General features: G+C 35.0%; 1 protein-coding gene across 1 annotated transcript in view; it reads right to left on the reverse strand.

Annotated features, from left to right (window-relative positions):
- IFT80 (intraflagellar transport 80) overlaps positions 1-25,117 on the reverse strand; it is a 140,483-nt gene that overhangs the window by 94,164 nt on the left and 21,202 nt on the right. The window contains exons 4-7 of the mRNA XM_030328653.1: positions 18,362-18,472; positions 16,806-16,874; positions 3,762-3,871; positions 303-392 (exon numbers count right to left, since the gene is read on the reverse strand). Of these exons, the coding sequence (XP_030184513.1) occupies positions 303-392; positions 3,762-3,871; positions 16,806-16,874; positions 18,362-18,472 (380 nt within the window). The remainder of the gene's footprint in view (positions 1-302; positions 393-3,761; positions 3,872-16,805; positions 16,875-18,361; positions 18,473-25,117) is intronic.

Genomic DNA, 25,117 nt, shown 5'->3' on the forward strand with positions numbered 1-25,117 from the left:
TTAATAAGCCAGTAAAAATTATTTTTAAAACTTCAACTGAGTTGATTTAAATATTCAGCAAAACTAGAAGTTGCATTTATGTTGCTACTCATTAAATCAAATTCTATGGGTCAATGAGAGAGGTCAATGAGAAAGTCAACACTTTAAAATATCACTTAAAATTATAAAATATCAATTTGTTGAATTATTATAGTTACAAGATGTAGCTAAAGTGAAGGACTAATAGCATATTCTTATATGCTGAATACTTTTCACCTAAATTCAATTCTTTCATCCAGGTGATAGATTCAAATGTTACATACCTTATATTTACAATCCTCACCAGCAGATAAAATTAGATCATTGACAGAGTTCCAATCTACTTTTAAAATAATGCCATCATGAGCTTTCCACTATGAGAAAAAAGTAAGATATTAATTATAACTTCAAGAGCACAGAAAAGTTGTTTGCTTTTTTTTTAATAAAGGACATTTTGCCTAATGATTCTCTCATCCTGTCCTTGGAGATTTCTATCTTTCTTTCATAGCTGTTATGTATAATCTCATTTTCTTGTTTGATTTCTAATTTAAAGTAATGAAAACACTTAGCACTATGACATCCACTATATAGCTTACATCCTTATAAATCTCTTCAGTTGCCTAGACTCCAGATGGAAAATCTCTTGCTGTTGAACTATTTCAAGTTTGACATGTATGTGATAACAGTGTTATGAATCCAAATCTTGCTTTCTTTTATACAGTTTATCCAATCAAAGATAATGCCTTTATTCTTATTTACTAATTTTCTTTTTTTTAACTTTTATTACATGATCATCTTCTTTAGTACTCTGTTCATTCTCCTCTGCATATTTTCCTAAGCTTCATTCTCTTTACCTGAATGTCTCTAGAGTAGTCACTGAACTCTATAAGAAACTGCTACTGCATTTACCATATAACAAAAGGATGTTTTCCACAGATACGTACATATTCTATTATATATATATATATAGAGAGAGAGAGAGAGAGAGAGAGAAAGAGAATGCCTACATATATACATACATATATATGTGTATGTCACCCAGAAATTGGCAATCTAGAAAGTAAGCATGGATGCCTTCTTGCTTTTTAAATACAATCCATGTGTCCATTTAGCTATTACCACACATAATTAAAAAACTATCTTTTATCATGTTTAGGCAGAATAATACAACTTAAAAAGAATTAATTTTCCTTGAAGACCATAAGGTACATTTTAATGTCTGAGCCAATTAACTTCACATCAAAGAGTAACCAATGTTAAGGGCTCTATTGACACTTCCCAACCTATTGTTCTTAATGTACACAGAGTAAAATTAAATTAGGGTCAAATAAGCTCTAAGAAGAAGCAATAATTCATAGCTTGTTTACTGAAGATATATAAAAAATATGCACTCTCAAAAACAAATGTATTGATAATATATTTTAAAAAGCAGTAATTCACACAATTTACTGCCAACTTAATACAATGTCCTCAAATAAACTACAAGGACAAAAACGACAAAACATAGACACTGATATGGGTATATACAGATACACACACACACAGATTCTCAAGAGTCTCATTTCAAAGCTGTAAAAATAAATTTTTGCATATTCAAAAGTTAGGAACAAAATAGGATTTAAACTTTTCTTCTATGATTTAGGATTATCAGTTTATATATTACATATACTTACATACTATACATAAGACATAGACAGTTTTCAATTATATCTCCATGAATTGCACAATCTGTGAAATTCCTTTGAACAGAAGCAAGCTCCTTGAAGGCAGGAACTGTTCTGTTTCACTTTGCATTATGTCACACACGGCATGGTGCTTGGTATATAGTATGTATGCACTACATTTTCACTGATTGAATAAATTTTTAAAAAGTCTCTTCACTATAAAACCAACTTCTGGGTCTCTAGAAGAGTCCCTAGAGCTTTAAAGGAAAATCAGGTATTTACTTTTGAACTGTATTCTACAAGCAAGAATTAATTAGGCGTTCCTTTTGTGGACAATACAAATTTTAATGTGTTTATGCCCAAGGAAAACTGCTGCAGCTTTAGTTTACCAAAAAGAAAAAAAAGAAAATTTGCATTAAGTTACTAATTATACTTCAACTCTTCTTCCACTCTAGCTGAATTTTGACAATGGATACTTTTCTTTCCCTCCACTACATGCTGGCCCATAAGTTCTACTAGACCACTAAACTATAATTTAACTTCCTGAGTTTCATTTATATAAGCCTAATTACAGGTATCTCAATAAATTACATAACTACAAACTACAGATTCATCTTGCCTGTTTTACTGTACAATTTCAAAGTAGAGTTTTGGAGTCTGAGTGGTGTGGAAGGAGTTTGACTAAAGGCAGGCAGAACTAGTTCTCTTTTGCAGCTTCTTCTGTTTGCCCAAATTTTTTACCTTAGTTGCCTTAGAGCAAGGACCTGTATCTTCTATTTCTTGTTTGTCGCATAGTTCTTAGCAGAGTGTTCTGCATGCAGTAAAAATTTAAATGCATGTTGACTTTATAAAATATATATAACATAACCTACATAGAAGTTGTAGAAACTCAATACATTTGTAGAAACTCAATATGGAAACTCAATAACATTTCTATCCCCTTACTCCCCAAATCTATTACCTACTCAGCTATTAAATCTGATGCTGCTTCTTAAAGCACTTTTATACCCATTGCAGTTGGTCAGTCTCTAACACCAAATCCCTTACTCAAGACCCAGTCATTTCTACATCTTTTTTTTCTGACCTCCTTGGCTCTAATTTATTGGGGGCTGACTAAAAGGTAGAGATGACATAATAACTCATAATAATAACTATAGTAATGAGTACTCTATATTGAGTGCTTACTCTATGCACTCAATATGCTTATTGTATACACTGTCCTATGCACTTTGCAATTTAATTCATTTAATCTTCACAACAATCCTACTAAGTGGGTATTAGCATCACAACTAAGAGATGAGAAAGCTGAGAATCAAAGATATTTTATAACTTGCCTAAAGTTACATTTAGATAAATAAGTGAACATCCTAAAACCATGTGACAAACTCCAAAGCCTATATTTTTATTACCAACACTACACTGTGTCATTATCAAAATAAAATATGATTCTGCATTTTAACACTGAAATCAAACATCAAAATACTGAATATAGGCTTAAGGTTTCCCATTAATTTGTCCTACTCTGACTTGTCTTAACTGCCACCATTGTTTTGCTTCTATATAACTGGTAAAATTATATATACCTAATTTGTTCTAAACATTACATTTATGACCTCTCCACTCTAAAAATACCAAAGAATGCAAGGGCCTTAGAGAAAGCTTAAGTGTATTGAACAGATGATGTTGAAGAGGAGGAGGAGGATGCTAGTTATAATGATAAAAAAAACACAGTCTAAACTTTTAAAGTTTTATGATTTCACCCTGTTTTGTCTTAAATCTATACATGTGAGGCTGATTGTGCTAAATTTAAAGATGTCTGCATGCCAAATCATGAGACAATTTAGTAACTCTAAACACATTTATGATTTGCTAGAATAATGTAAATTGGATAAGGAGGAAGTGAACCTTGTTAGAAACATAACCAGATATCCCCTATTCTGTAATAAAGGCTAATAAAAACACACACTTAAAAGTCAGACATAAAAAGACCACCCAGAAGAAAGAGACTCCTAAGAAAGTGACCTCTTATTTAGCAGTCCAGCAGGTCCTGATAACAATTTGCAAATACCTGAGAAGTACCTGTAAAACTTTAGCATTTGGTTGAAGAGGTTTAATGATCAGCTGCTTGCCTGCTGTGTAAAGAACCTTTTCTGAATCAGGGCCCCACACTACTGAATATACTGGTGTTCCTGTGAAAAGGAAAAGAAAAAAAAAACTGATAAATTTTCATTATTATGCCTTATAATAAAGGAGCTAGTTAAGAGGATCAAAAAAGCGCATATTTTCAGACCACAACGCTATGAAACTCGAAATCAACCACAAGAAAAAATTTGGAAAGGTACCAAATACTTGGAGACTGAAGAACATCCTACTAAAGAATGAATGGGCTAACCAAGAAGTTAAAGACAAAATTGAAAAGCATATGGAAGCCAATGAAAATGATAACACCACAATCCAAAACCTCTGGGACACAGCAAAGGCGGTCATAAGAGGAAAGTATATAGCAATCCAGGCCTTCCTAAAGAGGGAAGAAAGATCTCAGATACACAACCTAACCTTACACCTTAAGGAGCTGGAAAAAGAACAGCAAATAAAACCCAAAACCAGCAGAAGACAGGAAATAATAAATATTAGAGCAGAAATTAATGCTACTGAAACCAAAAAAACAGTAGAACAGATCAATGAAAACAGAAGCTGGTTCTTTGAAAGAATTAACAAAATTGATAAACCACTAGCCAGTTTGATCAAGAAGAAAAAGGAAAGGACCCAAATAAATAAAATCAAGAATGAAAGAGGAGAGATCACAACCAACACAGCAGAAATAAAAACAATAATAAAAGAATATTATGACCAATTATATGCCAATAAAATGGGCAATCTGGAAGAAATGGACAACTTCCTAGAAACATATACACTACCAAAACTGAAACAGGAAGAAATAGAAAATTTGAACAGACCCATAACCAGTAAGGAAATCGAATTAGTAATAAAAAATCTGCCAAAAAACAAGAGTCCAGGGCCAGATGGCTTTCCAGGGGAATTCTACCAATCATTTAAGGAACAGTTAACACCTACTTTCTTGAAGGTGTTCCAAAAAATAGAAATGGAAGGAAAACTTCCAAACTCTTCGTATGAAGCCAGCATTACCTTGATTCCAAAACCAGAGAGAGACCCCACTAAAAAGGAGAACTATAGACCTATTTCCCTGAAGAATATGGATGCAAAAATCCTCAACAAGATATTAGCCAACTGGATCCAACAATATATTAAAAAAATTCTTTACCACAACCAAGTGGGATTTATACCTGGGATGCAGGGCTGGTTCAATATCCGCAAAACAATTAACATGATTCATCACATCAGTAAAAGAAAGGACAAGAACCATATGATCCTCTCAACAGATGCAGAGAAAGCATTTGACAAAATACAGCATCCTTTCTTAAAAAAAGCCCTCAAGAAAGTAGGGATAGAAGGATCATACCTTGAGATCATAAAAGCCATAAATGAACGACCCAACACTAATATCACCCTCGATGGGGAAAAACTGACAGCTTTCCCCCTAAGGTCAGGTCCACTCTCGCCACTGTTATTCAACATAGTATTGGAAATCTTAGCCTCTGCAATCACACAACACAAAGAAATAAAAGCCATCCAAATCGGCAAGGAGGAGGTCAAACTTTTACTCTTCGCAGATGACATGATACTCTGTATGGAAAACCCAAAAGATTCCACCAAAACACTGCTAGAACTGATTCATGAATTCAGCATAGTTGCAGGATATAAAATCAATGCACAGAAATTGGTTGCATTCCTATACACCAACAATGAAGCAACAGAAGGAGAAATCAAGGAATTGATACCATTTACAGTTGCACAAAAAACCATAAAATACCTAGGAATAAATCTAACCAAAGAGGTGAAAATATACACTGAAAACTATAGAAACTTTATGGAAGAAATTGAAGAAGACACAAAAAAAAATAGAAAAAGAGTCCATGCTCCTGGATAGGAAGAACAAATACTGTTAAAATGTCGATACTACCCAAAGCAATCTACATATTCCATGCAATCCCTATCAAAATAACACCAGCATTCTTCACAGAACTAGAACAAATAATCCTAAAATTTGTATGGAACCAGAAAAGACCCCCAATAGCCAAAGCAATCTTGAAAAAGAAAACCAAAGCAGGAGGCATACAAGCTGTAATCATCAAGACAGTATGGTACTGGCACAAGAAGAGACACTCAGATCAATGGAACAGAATAGAGAACCCAGAAATGGACCCACAAATGTATGGCCAACTAATCTTTGACAAAGCAGGAAAGAATATCCAATGGAATAAAGACAGTCTCTTCAGCAAATGGTGCTGGGAAAACTGGACAGCAACATGCAGAAGAATGAACCTGGACCACTTTCTTACACCATACACAAAAATAAACTCAAAATGGATGAACGACCTCAATGTAAGGCAGGAAGCCATCAAAATCCTCGAGGAGAAAGCAGGCAAAAACCTCTTTGATCTTGGCTGCAGCAACTTCTTACTCAACACGTCTCCAGAGGGAAGAGAAACAAAAGCAAAAATGAACTACTGGGACCTCATCAAAATAAAAAGCTTCTGCACAGCAAAGGAAACAATCAGCAAAACTAAAAGGCAACTGACAGAATGGGAGAAGATATTTGCAAATGACATAACAGATAAAGGGTTAGTATCCAAAATCTATAAAGAATTTACCAAACTCAACACCCAAAAAACAAATAATCCAGTGAAGAAATGGGCAAAAGACATGAATAGACACTTCTCCAAAGAAGACATCCAGATTTCCAACCGACACATGAAAAAATGCTCAACATCACTTGTCATCAGGGAAATACAAATCAAAACCACCATGAGATACCACCTTACACCTGTCAGAACGGCTAACATTAACAACTTAGGCAACAACAGATGTTGGCAAGGATGTGGAGAAAGAGGATCTCTTTTGCATTGTTGGTAGCAAGCTGGTGCAGCCACTCTGGAAAACAGTATGGAGGTTCCTCAAAAAACTAAAAATAGACCTACCCTACGACCCAGCAATTGCACTACTAGGCATTTATCCACGGGATACAGGTGTGCTGTTTCAAAGGGACACATGCACCCCCATGTTTATAGCAGCACTATCAACAATAGCCAAAGTATGGAAAGAGCCCAAATGTCCATCGATGGATGAATGGATAAGGAAAATGTGGTATATATACACAATGGAGTGTTACTCAGCAATCAAAAAGAATGAAATCTTGCCATTTGCAACTACGTGGATGGAACTGGAGAGTGTTATACTAAGTGAAATTAGTCAGTCAGAGAAAGACAAAAATCATATGACTTCACTCATATGAGGACTTTAAGAGACAAAAGAGATGAACATAAGGGAAGGGAAACAAAAATAATATAAAAACAGGGAGGGGGACAAAGCAGAAAAGACTCATAAATATGGAGAACAAACTGAGGGTTGCTGGAGGGGTTGTGGGAGGGGGGAGGGCTAAATGGGTAAGGGGCATTAAGCAATCTACTCCTGAAATCATTGTTGCAGTATATGCTAATTTGTATATAAATTTTAAAAATAAAAAACAAAATTCTGACCCAGTTACCTATCCATTAGGAAAGTGAATGAAGGTTATACAATTAATCTATGAAATATTAATCCTATTATATTTCTAAAGCCAAGCTTTTAAAATATTGTCTGGAACTCCTAAGTCAGACTATTGTAGCAGTTGGCTTTCTGTGAATGAATAAATGAATCTTTCTGTAATTTACATTTTCACTAAAATGAAATCTGAATCTGAGGATTTATGGGCAATCAATAAGATTTAATTGTTTATTTAAATGCAAACCCAACTGATGCTAATCAACAGGGAGTAATCAGTAATTAACAGGGAGTAAATTTCAGTAAGATAAATGTTTGTGTTCAAGTGGCACCCTACTTCCTTTATGCCATTTTCTTCCTAATCAGAATATAATTCAGCTGTAAGTCTCAGTGGTTTAAGGGATTTAGAAAATCTAGTTTAGACCTAATCCCAAAAAAAAAAAAAAAAAAACCACCATAAAGTATGCCTTCTATTTATTGAGTTTTATATTGGGTCTTAATATGCTATTCAATCTATGACATCTAGGATTGTTCTCTATCAGAGGAACCTACAGATGGCCAACCTCAGAAGGCACTTCTTCGGTACTTGGTAAGTATGTTCTCTTGTAATATTCTCTGGAAGTAGCCAGGAGCTGACCTGGCTGGGCTTCACAAGTAAATCTCCAAATGAATAGAATTCCTCTCTAATAAATTTCTCAGAAAATGTAAATCAAAATTTGAGATATTTCAAATGTGGTTCTTGATGATTACTGGAAGGGAATAGGGGCGGAAAGATTATTTGATACAATGAGAAATATAGGTACCTTCTTTATTCCCAGTATTATAGTTGTAATTATTGTTCAAAAAAAGTAACTTAATATGTTTTAATTAAAGATCATCATGAATATATTCAGTAAAATTACACTTTCCTGGGGTGTTTACTAAACTATGACAAACATCTATCCTCAAGGAAATAATTCAGTAAATACAACTCCCATTGAGTTATACAGGATGTGACTCTAGCCCTTTAGTTGTGGTAAAAGGCAAAGTTGGGGTATAGGATGAGGAGCTATGGACATTTTTGTCCTCTTTAACACTGAATCTGTGGCCTCATTAAGTCAGCTGTGTCACCATTTCCTTGCTTATAAATCTTAAAAATCTTCAGAATTCTTATCTTCCCTGTTGGAACTTAGTGATTATTCACTTCCTGTTTAAAAAATATTTTTTAAACAATAATACTGTTTAAAAAACAGATATAATAACGTATTGTATAAAACAAAATAAGCTTATAGAGGAAAAGTTAAGCAATTCCTTTGTAATACATGAGGCTTTTAATCACATTTGTTCAATCAGAAAACAAATATAGGGTTATGATAGGTAAGATTAATAGCCAAGTCTCATTAGTTAAATCTTCTTAACCACCAATATTCAAAATGGGTATAACATCAAGAACTAAGAGAAGTCTTCATTTTATTCAGCTCTTATATTTATAATAAAATGTTAAGTGTAAAACTAGTATATTCATGAAAGTTTTCTTTCCCAAAAGGAGACATACAATACAATTTCCAATTTGGGTAGTTCGGATAAAGATTATTACTGAAAGTAGATAAATTAGCTTCATAAAGAAAATTATGGTTTCTATTATGATGAAATCTATCCCACTTGCACTTCAAACAAATCTGTAATATTTAAAATGTTTTTTAAAAAATATCCTTATTAAAGCATTGACTTACTCCCAGAGCCACACTTCACTTCGCAAAGTCAGTATGAAAATAACAAATATAGCCTTCAGGTTGAATAAGTTTACTATAAAAAGTTTAGCAAAATATGTAATAAGATGTTATTAATTCAAACATTAACAGAAAAAATGGACAAAAAAACAAAAGTAGTTTCAGAAGAATTAAATAATGTCTTGCTTTTTATATTGGGAATTTTCATTTATGCTCCATTTCAGTTAAGACACTCAAAAAGATCTTGTTTTTCTGACTTTGTACACTAAGATCACATGACCCTTTTGACATTTTTTAAGAAACCACATGCACCTGGGGTTGTGTTAAATGTCAGACCCTTATCTCTCTGTAAAACAAATTATCTAAATTCTTTCAACCTGTTGAAGGCATTTTAAACCACAGAAGAGGAGACAAAAATGTATTTCGATTGTTTTAAGGAAGTGCATGGTCAAATATACCATGTTTTTCACACTCATACTAAAAAGTAGCCCCTAAAATGTTGTTTTTGTATGTTTTTAAGAATGCTTTGAAACAAACTCTTCACTACTACACTGAAGAATTAGCTATCTTTGCCTTCAATGTAATATAGGTCTACATTGGGTATAAGTAAAGTACTCAGAGCAGAGTCTGATACTATATAAGCACTATCTGTTAGCTACTACTACTAGAAATTACTTTGTAACACAATAAACAACCAGCTGTTTATTGTGTTGTTCATGATAGTAAGAACTCAATGTTTTGGGGTTGCCAAATCATTAAGAATTAGAACACCAAGAATTATTCCTCTTTCATTCTACTTGTAGGGACATATACTAACAATAAATCAAGTGGGATTTATTCCACACAATAGCAACTTTTGGGTTATATATGTCACTGGGTCGGTACAGAGAAAAAGTTTAAGTGAATGCATTTGCATCTTTAGTTTCTAGCCTCAGCCACCTCTCCCTTGGGGATTGCAACTTCCCCTATAGCTTCATCTTTCACCTTTCCGTAACTGACTCTCACTTTAATATTTCAGCCTTTACCTCTGAGCTCTAACACAATATTTCCACTTGCCCTGAAGACTTCAAACTCTACATATTCAAAACTATCATCCTTCCACACTAACCCCTCATTTATTCTTCTGTCTGAATTTTTTCCCTTTTACAAGATATCCATTCCTCTCAGCCACTAAGAACTATTCACTTTTTTCAACTACTATCATCACTGCCTCTGTTCAAGCCTTATTGCACACTAGCATAGAACATCCCAATAACCTCCGTACTGGTCACCCCAATTTATTTTATTTTTTGGTTATTATTATTTTTAATTTTTCTGAATGTAGTTGACACAGTGTTACATTAGTTTCAGGTGTACAACACACAGTGATTCAATTTCTCTATATGTTATGCTATGTTCACCACAAGCATAGCTGCCATTTGTCATCAAACAACGCTATTACAATATCGTTGACTATATTCCCTATATTGTGCCTTTTATTCCTGTGACTTATTCACTCCATAACGGGAAGCCTATTATCTCCCACTCCCCTTCCCCCATTTTTCCCATCCCCTCACCCCCTTCCCTCTAGCAACCAACTAGCATAATACCCTTTAGGTCCACCCATGTTGTCTCAAATGACAAGACTTCACCTTTTTTATGGCTGTGTAATATTCCATTGTACATATATACCACATTTTCCTTATCCATTCATCTATCAATGGACGCTTAGGTTGCTTCTGTATCTTGGCTATTGTAAATGATGCTGCACAGGGGAGCATATATCTTTCTGAATTAGTGTTTTTGTTTTCCTTGGGTAAATACCCAGTAGTTGAACTACTGCATCACATGGTATTTCTATTTTTTAATTTTTTTAATTTTTTTAATGTTTTATTTATTTTTGAGAGAGAGAGAGAGAGAGAGAGAGTGTGTGTGTGTGTGTGTGTGTGTGTGTGTGTGTTTGAGTGGGGGAGGGGCAGAGAGAGAGAGGGAGACACAGAATCTAAAGCAGGCTCCAGGCTCCGAGCTGTCAGCACAGAGCCTGACGCGGGGCTCGAACCCACGAACGGCGAGATCATGACCTCAGCTGAAGTTGAACACCCAAGCAACTGAGCCACCCAGGTGCCCTTATTATTATTTTTTATTTGAGAGAGAGAGAGCAAGAATGGAGGAGAGTGACAGAGCAAGGAGTTGGGGTGGGGTGGGGGGAGAGAGAGAGAGAGAGAGAGAGAGAGAGAGAGAGAGAATCTCAAGCAGACTCCATGCTCAGCACAGAGCCTGATGCAGGGCTCAAACCCACGACCCTGGGATCATGACCTGAACAAAAATCAACAGTCAGATGCTCAACCGACGGAGCCAGCCAGGTGTCCCTATTTCTATTTTTAAGAGGAACCTCCATACTGCTTCCCACAGTGGCTATACTAACTTACATTCCCACCAATAGTGCATGAGGATTTCTTGTTCCTTACATCCTCACCAACACTTGTTGTTTCTTTTCTTTTTTATTTTAGCCATTCTGACAGATGTAAGGTGATATCCCATTGCGGCTTTGAATTGCATTTCCCTAATGGACAGTGATGGGAAGCATCTTTTCATGTGTCTCTTGCTGGCCACCCCATTTAATCTCTATTTCCTCTCATTTATCCTACATATTACTGCTAAGGTTATGTTCCTAACAGATAGTCTTTATCTCTTATTCTTTTGCTTATTTTTTTAAGGTTTTGTATTCTGATAGAATAAGATCAAAACTGCTTCATTTAGCATCCAAGACCATCAATGTCTTGGTCCCTCTAGCAACACTATCCCTCATACAGCCTACCCCTGGCCCAAGGGGTCTGTTCACATTCACCTGACTTCCATGCTTTATGCTATTCTGCCTCTATACCTTTGATCATCTAACTTCCTCCACAGCCCCACTCCATTGCCATTTTTTTTTTTCTGTTTCGATAGCTTTATCGGAACATGGTGGTAACACAGAACATGGATTTGGGGACCCATCACAGACACTCCTCCTCTAGACAGCAAGTGCCCCACGTCTGCAGCCAGCAGAGGCTCTAGGAAGCCTCCAGAAGGGTGGGGGCAGCTCAGAGACAGACCCGAAGGAGGCCCCTGCAGTGGCAGGTGGTATGTGGGCATGATGGGTTGGAGCCCTGACCAGCTGAGACCGTGATCAGCCAGACCAGTCTTATGGCTCCAACTACTTGGCCATGACTTAGAGATCCACCTGCCTTAGACTCCCAAGAAAACTTGAGGAGGGGATTCTGGGGCTTCCAGATGGAATCCAGACAAGAAATTGAGCATCTCTGAGGGCCACTAGGGCAAATCAGCCCCACTCCATTGCCAACAAGCCCATTTACTTCCCTAATTTATTCATCCTTCAAAGCCCAATCAAAATATATTCTAGAGGCGCCTGTGTGACTCAGTCAGTTAAGTGTCCAACTCTTGATAGCTCAGGTCTTGATCTCAGGGTTGTGAGTTCAAGCTCTGCATTGGGTTCCACACTTAACGTGAAGCCTACTTTAAAAAAAGCAGAGGGGCACCTGGGTGGCTCAGTTGGTTAAGCGTCCCACACTTGGTTTCTGCTCAGGTCATGATCCCACAGTTTGTGAGTTTGAGCCCCATGTTGGGCTCCACACTGACAGCGTGGAGCCTGCTTGGGATTCTCTCCCTCCCTCTCTGTCTGCCCCTCCCCTGCTTGCTCACTCTCTCTCTCTCTCTCTCTCTCTCTCTCTCTCAAAATAAAAAAAACTAAACATTGGAAAAAAAATGTTTTTTAAGATATTCCAGAAATATTTGCCAGGAAGCCTCTGATACTTTCTTTCCTCCCCAAAGCATTCATCTCTGTCTTCCTGTCCTCTCACAGCATCCTGCATTGTGTAACAGTTATTTATATTTCCAGTTTACCTCCTGTACTAAATTCATTGTCGATAGATTCCATTTTTGTCATTCCATTCTTCCATTTGAATATAATATAGGAGGAATGTCCTCAAAGGTGTGCAGTATTACTCTATTCCAATTTTAGCCTATAATTAAAATGTACAATGTAACACAAGATATGGTTTAATTATAATTATCATTGGCCCATACATTATTTTTCTTTAATAAGGAAAAATGACTCCTTATAGGTACCAGTAAGAATTGTTTCTAAACTAAGTCAAATTTTTCAAAAAAAAAAAAAAAAAACCTTTAGAATTAATGCTTTTTCTGTATTAGAGAAAAAGGTGATGACTATGACTTTTTCTATGGGTACATCTGGCTCCAGTCATTAAGAAATGAATTCAGAATTTTTTCTATTCATCAAAAATAAATACAATTAACATAAACATGTAGTAAAACTCACAAAGATGCTTTCAACATTGTTTGCTGAATTCCAAGTTTTATGATAATTCAGGTTTGTGTTATTTCATTTTCGTACCAAAATTTCCAGTTTTTATCCTAAAAGGAGGCTGGAGTCCCTGACCCCACCTACTTTGGCCTCCTTACTCGTGCCTTCAGCATCCAGCTCTCAGTAGTTCATATTCAGGTTTATAATCACCCTCAAAACTTGTAATCTCTAATAAATCAAATATACCTTATAAGTAACCTGATATTTTTCCTTCAATGTTGTTATAACTTAATTTTTCCAATGATTTTTCCCAGAGATAAAATGGGAAAAGTCTATGCCTTATTAGGAAAGTGTGGGTGGCACCAATGATCAAAAACTCAAAAATTAGATGCATAGTTCTACAGTAAATCTGTAATTCTTAATCTAAAAAAAAGATGATTATTCAGTTGAAATACCAATAAGTTAACCAAAATAAGAAAATCTATATAATTTATTTTTGCTAATTAATCTCATAATTAATATAAACCTTGAGTGAGGAAAATAAATAAGATTCAAATAAGATAAAAATGATCAGCCCTTTCACAGCCATTTGATGTTAAGAAAATTATAGCTGGGGCACCTGGGTGGCTCAGTCGGTTAAGCGTCCGACTTCGGCTCAGGTCATGATCTCACAGTCTGTGGGTTCAAGCCCCATGTCGGGCTCTGTGCTGACAGCTCAGAGCCTGGAGCCTGCTTCAGATTCTTTATCTCCTGTCTCTCTCTGCCCCTCCCCTGCTCATGCTCTGTCTCTCTCTGTCTCAAAAATAAATGAAAATATTGAAAGAAAGAAAGAAAGAAAGAAAGAAAGAAAGAAAGAAAGAAAGAAAGAAAATTATAGCTATTTGGAATGTCAATGGAAAATATATTACATGATATGATGACTATATAATAAATACTATACTATACACTATTTATATGAATATATAATAAATACTATATTATATGACCTAAGCAGTATTTTAGCTTTTAAGAGAATGTATTTACCCATCTATTTGGAGGAAGAAAAAAAAAGGAGTACTACCCATCCCTCTCTAAAATAAATATCATACACAAAAACTAATTCAAAATGGATCATAGACCTAAATGTAAACACAAAAACTATAAAACTCTTAGAAGAAAATATAGATGTAAATCTTCATGAATTCAAGACAGAAGACCAAATTTGTATGTGAAATGTCCTGATTTTAATATCGATCCTGTACCATTCTAGTGTGCCAGATTCAGCCCATAGACCACCTGTTTGTGACCTCAGATTTATAAAACGCCCTTAATTTATAAACATATTATGCTTCCAAATTGCCATTGCAAATTTGGGAACTCTGAATATATTTCTCCATAAAAGTAAAATAAGAGGCAATTTGGTTTCCAGACCCATTACACAGGTAAACCATCGTACCGAACTAATAATACTATGTCAACTATCCTCCATGATTAACATTGCTTATATTAAAAAACATATCCTAACTTTCAACTTTAGACTTCAGAAAGTCCAAAATGGTAAATGCAAGGGCAGTAGAAGGGCAGGAGATGATTGGGAAGAATTTAAGTAAACAAATAAGTAACCTTACAGGGCTACTAGTGAAGAAGGGTTTTTTTTTTTTTTTTTAATTTTTTTTTTTTTTCAACGTTTATTTATTTTTTGGGACAGAGAGAGACAGAGCATGAACGGGGGAGGGGCAGAGAGAGAGAGAGACACAGAATCGGAAACAGGCTCCAGGCTCTGAGCCATCAGCCCAGAGCCTGACGCGGGGCTCGAACTCACGGACCGCGAGAACGTGACCTGGCTGAAGTCGGACGCTTAACCGACTGCGCCACCCAAGCGCCCCTGAAGAAGGGTCTTAGACAAGAATTCCAGTTGCTATAATGGGTAGTGAAAGAAACTTCTGGAATTTCTCTAAAGATCTGTGGCTTCTGTAAACAACAAATTTAATAAAAGAGAAAAGAAAGGAAGAAAGGACGTGTCTCAGCAGCAGCAACAGCTGAAAAGAACCATAGCCCCAGCTCCAAGGGGGCAATAATTTCTAGAAGAATTCTGTCAGTTGCTTATAAGTCAGACATCATATAGTGAGAATGCCAAATAATTAGCCCTAACAAAAATTATAAAGCCAAAAATAAATCCCCATTCTTACTAAAAAATCTAAATAAAATTTATTTTCTAGAGGTACATTTTATTGCTAAAGTAAGAATGGATTGACATTTTTTCCTAACTAAAATTCACCCATATATGTTTCTATGAACTCTGAATTTTCTATTCATGGATAAATATTCTATTTGGAGATTATCTGTAGCAAATATTTAATCTCAGGAGATAACCATTACCTAGTATTTATGATTACCTAAATAACTACTACCTATTATTTATGGTGGCCCTTTGCTAAAATTTGGTTAATGTGCAGCTAAGGAAATGTAACTATTTTAACACTATTCTAAGAGTACACATGACTTAAAAAATTAAATCTGGAAATTTTTGGAAGTCATTAACTGGAGATACCTCACAATATGACTTTATCATATAATTCTAAAGAATTATTTACAACCTGTCTCTAAAGATCAGCTGATATGTGTTCAGATCAACATTAAAACTGCTTTACTATTACTAGATAAAATCTAATTAGGAAAATAAATCTGCTACATGCGCGCACACACACACACACACACACACACACACGCACGCACACACAAAATCCCAACAGGAATGACCACTGGATTGATTTTATGGGCACTTCTTTCCAATTAACATAGAAAACTAAGATGTTGCTCTAAGTACTTGTAGTTTACCAAGTTTTGAATCTTCAAGGTATCTGCTCCCTTCCATGAGTAGACACCAAATGTAGAATACAATTTAGAAAGGATGATAATATTATGAGCTTATTAGGACTTTTTAAGTACGGAGATACTTTCAATGTTTTCTATTACTATTATTTACTTAAATAGACACCCAATCCTATTCCAGGTAGTATATGCTCATAAGGCCTCAGAATTATTTTTAAAAGAATCATTAGCCTTTAACTGCATTTATATAGATTGACTAAAAAAGCTAGGGCACCAGGGTGGCTCAGTCGGTTAAGCGTCCGACTTCAGCTCAGGTCATGACCTCACGGTCCATGAGTTCAAGCCCTGGAGCCTGCCTCTGGATTCTTTGTCTCCCTCTCGCTCTGCCCCTCCCCCACTCGTGCTTTATCTCACTCTCTCTCCCTCTCTCAAAAATAAGTAAACATTAAAAAAAATTTTTTTAAAGAAAAGAAAAAGCCCTTGAGTGTTTCTTCTATTTCTTGGCTCAAATAATACAGTTATCATGGCCTATCAGGCAACATGGAAAATAAGAGGAAAAAGTGTAAACAGAAATAAGAGATTTCAGGTTTTGAACCCAACCTAAATCTGTCTTAAGAACTATAATAGTCTGTTTTTAAAAGAAACTGTTAAGACATCTTAATTGATTATTATATGTACCTTGCTGAGCTAAAGTTGATCTTAGCATCCCAGTCTTTGACCAGATTTTTATTTGTCCATCTTCTCCAGCTATAAAGAGAGAAGAATAATTGATATTTTAATCTATATAAAACAAATTTAAACATTAAATGTGCATATAAAAATCAATATATCATATTAACACATATTTAAAATTCGGATACAATTTACTCATTAAATGACAGTGCTTCATAACTATAAAATTTAATTGAAGTTACTCTGAAACAATTTTATCAGAGTAAGCCCAACTTCCATGCCCAAAATTTTTATTTTTTTTCCTTTAATCTTAGAAGACTTATGAAAATATTATTCAAATAATACTTTCATTTTCACTGAAGTCTCTACCCTACAATTCTAAGAAAAGTGCCTTCAGTGCAAAAGAAGAGTTGCAGGCAAATTCCAGTGAAGTGGGGACAGAATGGAGTGAAGTAGTAGCCTTCTCTTTTGAACAGCTTGCCTAAAAGAAAAAAGAGGAAGTTGTATCTAGAGAGAATTATTTGTTAAAGGCAGGATTATTTCATTATTCTCATTTTCAAGATGGATAATATCTGAATACATTTATATGCTGAAAAAGAAACCCCTGGAAAAGGACAAGTTGAAAAAATAGGCAAGAGAAGGAACAACTCACTGAAAAAAGTCCTAAAAGAAAGCCCAGGGAATAGGTTGGTGGTTTTACTATGTATTCACAAACTCTTTGTTATTCCTCCTTTTAATAGGTGGAGCTTAATTTCTCTCTTCTTCACAGTGAGCTATACTTAATGACTTTCTTCTCATAGAATGTGGTAGAAATGATAGAGAATGACTTCCAAGGGTGGTTCAAAAAAATATATTGTGTCTTCCATCTTGCTCTCTCTTGGATCACTCACTTATGAAGCCTGCTGTCATGTTGTTACAACACTCAAGCAGCCCTACGGAGAAGACCGTGTGGCGAGGAAGTAAGGCCTGCTGCCAACAGTCAGAGAGGAACTAAGGCCTCTTGCCAAGAGCATGTGAGTGAGCCATCTTGGAAGCAGCCCCAATCAAGCCTTCACATTATTAAAGCCCTATCCAACAACATGAGTCTGAGACAGAACTACCCAACCAAATTAAATCTTCCTTGTCCCACAGAAATTGTAAGATACTACATGTTTACTGTCTTAAGCCATTACCTTTTGGGGTAATTTGTTAGGCGACAATAGATAACTAATACCATAGACAAAGATGAGAATACTTGCAGTAAAGCAGGAGATGGGAGAGAGATGGAATAGGGGTAAAGGTCAGTTCAATAAGAATATTTTGAATTTTAAAATTTTAAAGAATTACAACTTTTATTTATCTCATAACTGACCATTTCAAAAGTCTTGACAGAATATTCTCCATAAATCATATATTATTAATATGACATTCTGAATTATAACATTATCTAGCAGGTTAGTTCAATGCTTTGCCAATTATCTGCTCTTAAACAATGAAAGACACTATTACTAAAGAAAATATGATTCAAAGAAAATTTTCCTTTAAAAAATTCGTTTAAAATGTCATTTTTGCAGACAACTTACCTGTAACTAATGCTGTTCCTTCATAATTCCATCTTCCTGCAAGAACTGCTCCACAGTGAGCTTCTACACTTTTTTCCACTCTTCCTAACTTAGAAATCAGATGAAATTTACCTAAAAGAAATTATACTTGAGAAATCTATTTGGATTTTCTCAATCAGCAAATATCTGTTGAGTACCTACTGCTAGATTAGCATAGTGCTAGGCACCGGAGACATAAAGACAAATAATATTCCTACTCAAATACTTGTTCCTACTGTCTTTTTTTAATGTTTATTTATTTATTTTTGAGAGAGAGAGAGAGAGAGAGGCAGAGAGAGAGGGAGACAAAGAACCCCAAGCAGGTTCCGCACTGTCAGCACAGAGCTCTATATGAGACTCGAACTCACGAATTACAAGATCATGACCTTAAGCCAAAATCAAGAGTCCGACTCTTAACCGACTGAACCACCCAGGCACCCCAATTGTTCCTACTTTCAAGGAACAAACAAATCTATTGGTAAACAAGCCTGAAAACAAAATTAGAAAATCTTGAAACAAGTGGTGTAATAGAAATATGTACATGATGCTATTATGATAGATTAGAGGGACAAGAAAACTTCACTGGGATATGGCCAAAGGGGGCCAAGAGAAATGTCAAGAAAGCCTTCTAATTCAGCAGGGTTTTGCAGTCTTTGTTGTTGTTGTTGTCATTGTTGTTGTTTGCAAGATACCAAAAAGCTGGTAAAGGTGTAGAGGACAGGAGCCAGGACAGTTAAATGGTGTTAAACAATAAACTGAGGCATAACAAAAAATTTTAAGAGTTTATTTGAGCAAAAATCTATTCTAATTGGGCAGCACTTAAACCAAAAGTGGTTAAGAGTATTGCACCAACAGGAGCTCAGGGAAAGACTTTTATAAGGAAAAGGTAGAAGCAAAGTACGGAAATTATTGATTGGCTATAGCCTAAGGCCTAGTTGGCTGTTTATGACTGGTTGTGCTTTGGTTTCAATTTCAAAACTTTAAAGTGCTTACAGACAGATTTTGGTTTGCTCAGGCCAGCCAAAGGCATTAGGGCCATCTCTGTTTAATGGTCTTGTTGTTAACTAATTTAATAATTGATAATTCCAAATTTCAAAATACTTGCTTTATATGATTTTACACTGTGCCAGGCACTAGGTAGACAAAAAGGAGCAGGCTACTTGGTTGCTGTCCTCAAAAAGTTCACACATATACAGGCAAAAAGTAAAAACTGACAACTTTAAAGGACATAAGCAAACTATCTAAGAGATGTCAAGGGGATACATCAACTGTACAAATAACTACTACCGAAAGCTGAGAAAAGATCAGTGTGGTTTTGAATAATCATGAAATCTAGTAATACATAGCTCATAATAATATAATTAAGTACAGTGAAATTAGAAACTTCCCCCAAATCAAAAAATATATTTTTCGCAAAGAATCAATGTGGCTATCTAATCAAATTTTGCTTGCAAAAATTTATTTTGTTTGAATTTACTTTTAGTTTAAGGCTTTTCAAGAATCTGGCTTAATATTAACAATTCATTAAAAATATATCTAAGCTGCATAAGATGGCTTTAAAACATTTCTCTGGAAAAGTCTCATACAGATGACTTTGAAACATTTAACACCTAGCACCCTGTGGTTATTTCACTAACCACATACCCATTCTTACCAACAAAGTCATTCCCTCTTTTTTACACACAGTGCACATTATTTGCAGCTCTGTTGCAGTTTTTATTGGGCTGTGATTCATATCAGGGCAGAAGGCCATATTTTAGTCATATTTTTATTTGCAATAATACATTTACATAATCAGCATTTGTTAAGCTTAACTAATTCAGTAACCATCTCCTAACTTAAAAAAAAAAAGACTGGCATCTTTTTTTTGTCATTCCATCCGATAGCTTTCTTTTCTCATCATTCATTTTCTAGGACCTTAACAATAAGCTACCGTTTTCCTTCATCTAACTACCCACTAGCAGCATCTACTTTTCCCTATACATTTTTCAATGTAATAAAAATACTTTGAATTCAACTGTCATTATTCTCTTCATGAACTAACTCAAAATTATATGGGATTTACTTTTTAATGCATTGCTTTACAGAGAATATGCAAGGGGGGAAAGCCTCAAAAGAGGAAAACTGTAAAGATGACAAAGTGGAAAGCTACTTCTGTGGCCATTGTTTACTTTACCCAGGTCTGTTCTCACTAAAAGTTAGCTTACTGCCTAGCACAGAATATCCACATACTAAACAACTGTTGCATATAATGAATGAATCCATCACCAAAGAGATTAACCAAATAACTCTTAAACCAGAAATGAAGGATCCAGAAATTTCCTTTCAATCCATTCCATATTTGAAAAATTTTGTGTATTTAGATCGTTGATATTTTTTAGTTTGTTTATTTATTTATTTATTTATTTATTTATTTTGAGAGAGGGGAAAGGAGGGGCAGAGAGAGAGAGAGAGAGAGAGAGAGAGAGAGGGAGAGAGAGAATCCCAAGCAGACCTGAACCAATATCAAGAGTCAGATGCTTAACCAACTGAACCATCCAGGTACGCTCGTTGATATTTCTTATCCTAAAATACCTAATACGGACTTTCTGACAAGTGCTAAAAATTATTCTTGCTTCCTATGACCTTACAGAAGACATACACTGGGACAACTAGGGTCAGCTCTTTGCATAGATTTGGCGCTCAATAAACCTTTGGCCTTAATATTTTGTCTGGTTACAAATTGCTTGAATAGCATACCCAGAATAAAGCATAAATATAAAATTACATATATAAAATATTTTTATTTTTTTTAATTTAAAAAAAATGTTTAAGTAGGCTCCATGCCCAACATGGGGCTTGAACCCAGGACCCTGAGATCAAGAGTGACAAGCTCTACTCATTGGGCCAGCCAGATGCACCCACATATTAAATACTGTATTTTTAAACTCCTGATTATCCATTTAACTATTTTGGTTCTGCTCTCTAACTTTTCTATAATCTTTTTAAAATGCAAGACCAAACTAGAGATCAGTTTATTCCCAATTATTTGCTAGGGGTAGGGTTGAGAAGAGAGTATAATCAATATGATTCATTTACTGATTTATTGAACAAAAAATGGATTTGGATAACAAACTTGGATATTTATATCCTGAGGTATAAAATTAACCTTTTGTTCATTAAATAAAAAATAAACTTTTTAAAAAGAAGGAAATGTTATAAAAGAGAAAAAGAACAGAGGAAACATTAAAATTATATAAAACACATTTCTTAAAGTTAGAAATGCCTTAGGAAATGTCCATGGAACCATGAGAGAGCTTGGAATAGGGTGTTAGGAAAAAGGACACATGAGCACTTTTGCAGACTGCTTAATAGAAGAAATGATTTGGCAGACGGTTGCAAAAAGCCACAGAGATCTGTAACCAACCACCAACTTATGATAAAAAGAAATGAACACACAAATCCTTTTTCAAGTGAGATTTTTAAATGGACAAATTAACTAGTAAAAAAATATGGGAATTACTTCAAGATACCTAATACAATGTATTAAAAAATCATCTTTTGTTGGGGGGTCTGAGTGGCTCAGTTGGTTAAACATCTGACTTCTCTATTTCCGCTCAGGTCACGATCTCACAGTTCGTGAGTTCAAGTCCCACATCAGGCTCTGCACTCACAGTGCAGAACCTGCTTGGTGTTCTCTCCCTCCCTCTCTCTGCCCCTCCCCCGCTCATGCTCGCTCTCATTCGCTCTCTCTCTCTCTCCCTCCCTCTCAAAATAAATTAATTAAAAACTTTTAAAATATTTTAAAAATAAGAAAAAAATTATCTTTCTGTAAATATAATTTAAGAAGTGTTTAACAGCTTTACAAAAGATTTTATACCAGAATTCCTTTACATGGCAGCTCCCCAAATCTATTTTACATAATTCAATTATTTTTAAATGTAAATCTTTTAACACATTGTTATAGAAATAGATCTTCTAAAAAGTAGCATACAGCTGCATGAAATATTCAAAAAGAAGTAGTAATGTTGGGAGAGAATTACTGGTAAGATAAAATGCTTGGCAAAAGTCTGCCTTCTGTATTTCAGGACCTGCTGGTGAATTTCAGGGAACTCTTTTGGAATGTTACCACTACAAAGAAGAGAGAGGGGCTGAGGGGGAGGGAACACTGAAAGAGTGAAGAGCAAACTCAAAAACACTACCTTCTCTGCCAACATTGGGGGAGAAAGTTGGTGGCAACTAGAAAAGAGAATCTCCTGAGCAATAAATTAAATTTTGAAAAAAAGAATTTTTTTAAGAACTGGGTTAACATCATACAAAATGAAAAAGTCCTAGAGATCTGCTGTACAGTATTGTGCTTATAGTTAACAATACCACACTGTATATTTAAAAATTTGTTAACAGGGTACATCTCACGTTATATGGTTTTTTTAACCAGAATAATTTTTTTTAAGTATCATACAACAAAGAATATAGCACTGATATATAAAATGACCTCAAGTGTTTATCTGGCAGAAAATCCCTTGACCACCTCCCATTGGCATCTACTTTATTCTTTTTTGAACATTTCTTTTTCATTTATGGATGATCCTTTCTATCTTATCCTTCTATTTCTTTTCTTTGATCTACCATACTTTTCCCTCTCTTTCATAAGATCCCAAATATTCCTCATCCTGGCTTAGAAGAAAATACTCAACTACTCTGCTTTGGTTCTCTTTTCTTCCCACATCTAGTTGTGGCATGTTATGTTACTTGTTTTTTTTTTTATACAGTAAACCTTAAAAAAATGAAATGTTAGTTTCTCATAAGTCATAATATACTTATATTTATATATTTAAATTTTGCAAATTTATCTTTTAAATTACATTTTTAATTTTTTCCCTTTAGTGTTCTATCTAAAGCCAATTTGATTTTTTTATTAAAAAAATTTTTTTTCAATATATGAAATTTATTGTCAAATTGGTTTCCATACAACACCCAGTGCTTATCCCAAAATGTGCCCTCCTCAATACCCATCACCCACCCTCCCCTCCCTCCCACCCCCCATCAACCCTCAGTTTGTTCTCAGTTTTTAACAGTCTCTTATGCTTTGGCTCTCTCCCACTCTAACGTCCTTTTTTTTTTTTTTTTCTTTCCCCTCCCCCATGGGTTCCTGTTAAGTTTCTCAGGATCCACATAAGAGTGAAACCATATGGTATCTGTCTTTCTCTGCATGGCTTATTTCACTTAGCATCACACTCTCCAGTTCCATCCATGTTGCTACAAAGGGCCGTATTTCATTCTTTCTCATTGCCACATAGTACTCCATTGTGTATATAAACCACAATTTCTTTATCCATTCATCAGTTGATGGACATTTAGGCTCTTTCCACAATTTGACTATTGTTGAGAGTGCTGCTATAAACATTGGGGTACAAGTGCCCCTATGCATCAGTACTCCTGTATCCCTTGGGTAAATTCCTAGCAGTGCTATTGCTGGGTCATAGGGTAGGTCTATTTTTAATTTTTTGAGGAACCTCCACACTGTTTTCCAGAGTGGCTGCACCAATTTGCATTCCCACCAACAGTGCAAGAGGGTTCCCATTACTCCACATCCTTGCCAGCATCTATAGTCTCCTGATTTGTTCATTTTGGTCACTCTGACCGGTGTGAGGTGATATCTGAGTGTGGTTTTGATTTGTATTTCCCTGATGAGGAGCGACGTTGAGCATTAAAGCCAATTTGAAATAGAGATCCAAGCAACTATTCTTTGAGTGTAATTAAGTAATCTAAATTCAGAGAAACACTCAGACAACAGAAATTATCAAGACTAAGTATACTTACTATCCATATTCACCAGATAAAAGTCAACCCTAATATACTATTGAGTTAAAAAAAAAAGGGAAAATGCAAAGAAAATATATGGTATGCTACCTTCTGTGTAATACAAAAGGTGAAAGGAGAAAATATGAACTATCTGTTTACTTTTGCCAGAAGACAAACAGAAAGGATGAAGGATAAACCAGAACTAAAGAAATTATTTACCTACAAGGAATAAACAGAAACAGGATGTATAGGATAGGGTGAGGAGGAGTAGTGACATTGCTCTGAGTATATTTCTTTTTTTTTTTTAGGTAATTTATTGTTGAGTATATTTCTTAAATATAGTTTTGTCTTTGTGGAATGATGCATATTAATGTTTTACATATCCAAAAAATAATCAAATCAACAAAGATGGGGGAGAAAGGAAACTTTAAATGGAAAACAGACACAAATAATACATTTAACTATATTCTAAATGAATAACATACCAGCAGTTAAACAAAGGGAAAATGCAAGTAACTTTTGAACACAGGACTTTAACTCTATATACTCAGTATAAAGATAAAAATGAAAGTAAACAAATATTAAACTCTAGTTTTCTGCAGTAGTATAGATTAGCCATTCTGAAACAATCTACTGTGTATTGTAGAATTGAGCAAGTGAGTAAATATATTGAGAATAACAGGAGCCAGCCTCCCTCACTGTTTCCAAGTATAGAAAAAAGAAAGACTAGAATTAACCCTGTGGTGTTGAATTGGTGGCATCAGAATGAACTTATGATTTTTAGTATAGAAAGGAAGGAAGGAAAGAAGGAACAGAGGAAAGGGAAGGAAAGAAAACAAAGAGAGGAAAGAGGAAAAAGAAGGGAAGAAGCGCAGGAGAAAGAAATCAATAGCTATAGATACGTATGGATTTTTGTTTTATTTTGTCTTGTTTTAGAGTGAAAGAGTGCACATG

The sequence above is a fragment of the Lynx canadensis genome, chromosome C2, assembly GCF_007474595.2.
Source record: "Lynx canadensis isolate LIC74 chromosome C2, mLynCan4.pri.v2, whole genome shotgun sequence".
Taxonomy (NCBI): domain Eukaryota; kingdom Metazoa; phylum Chordata; class Mammalia; order Carnivora; family Felidae; genus Lynx; species Lynx canadensis.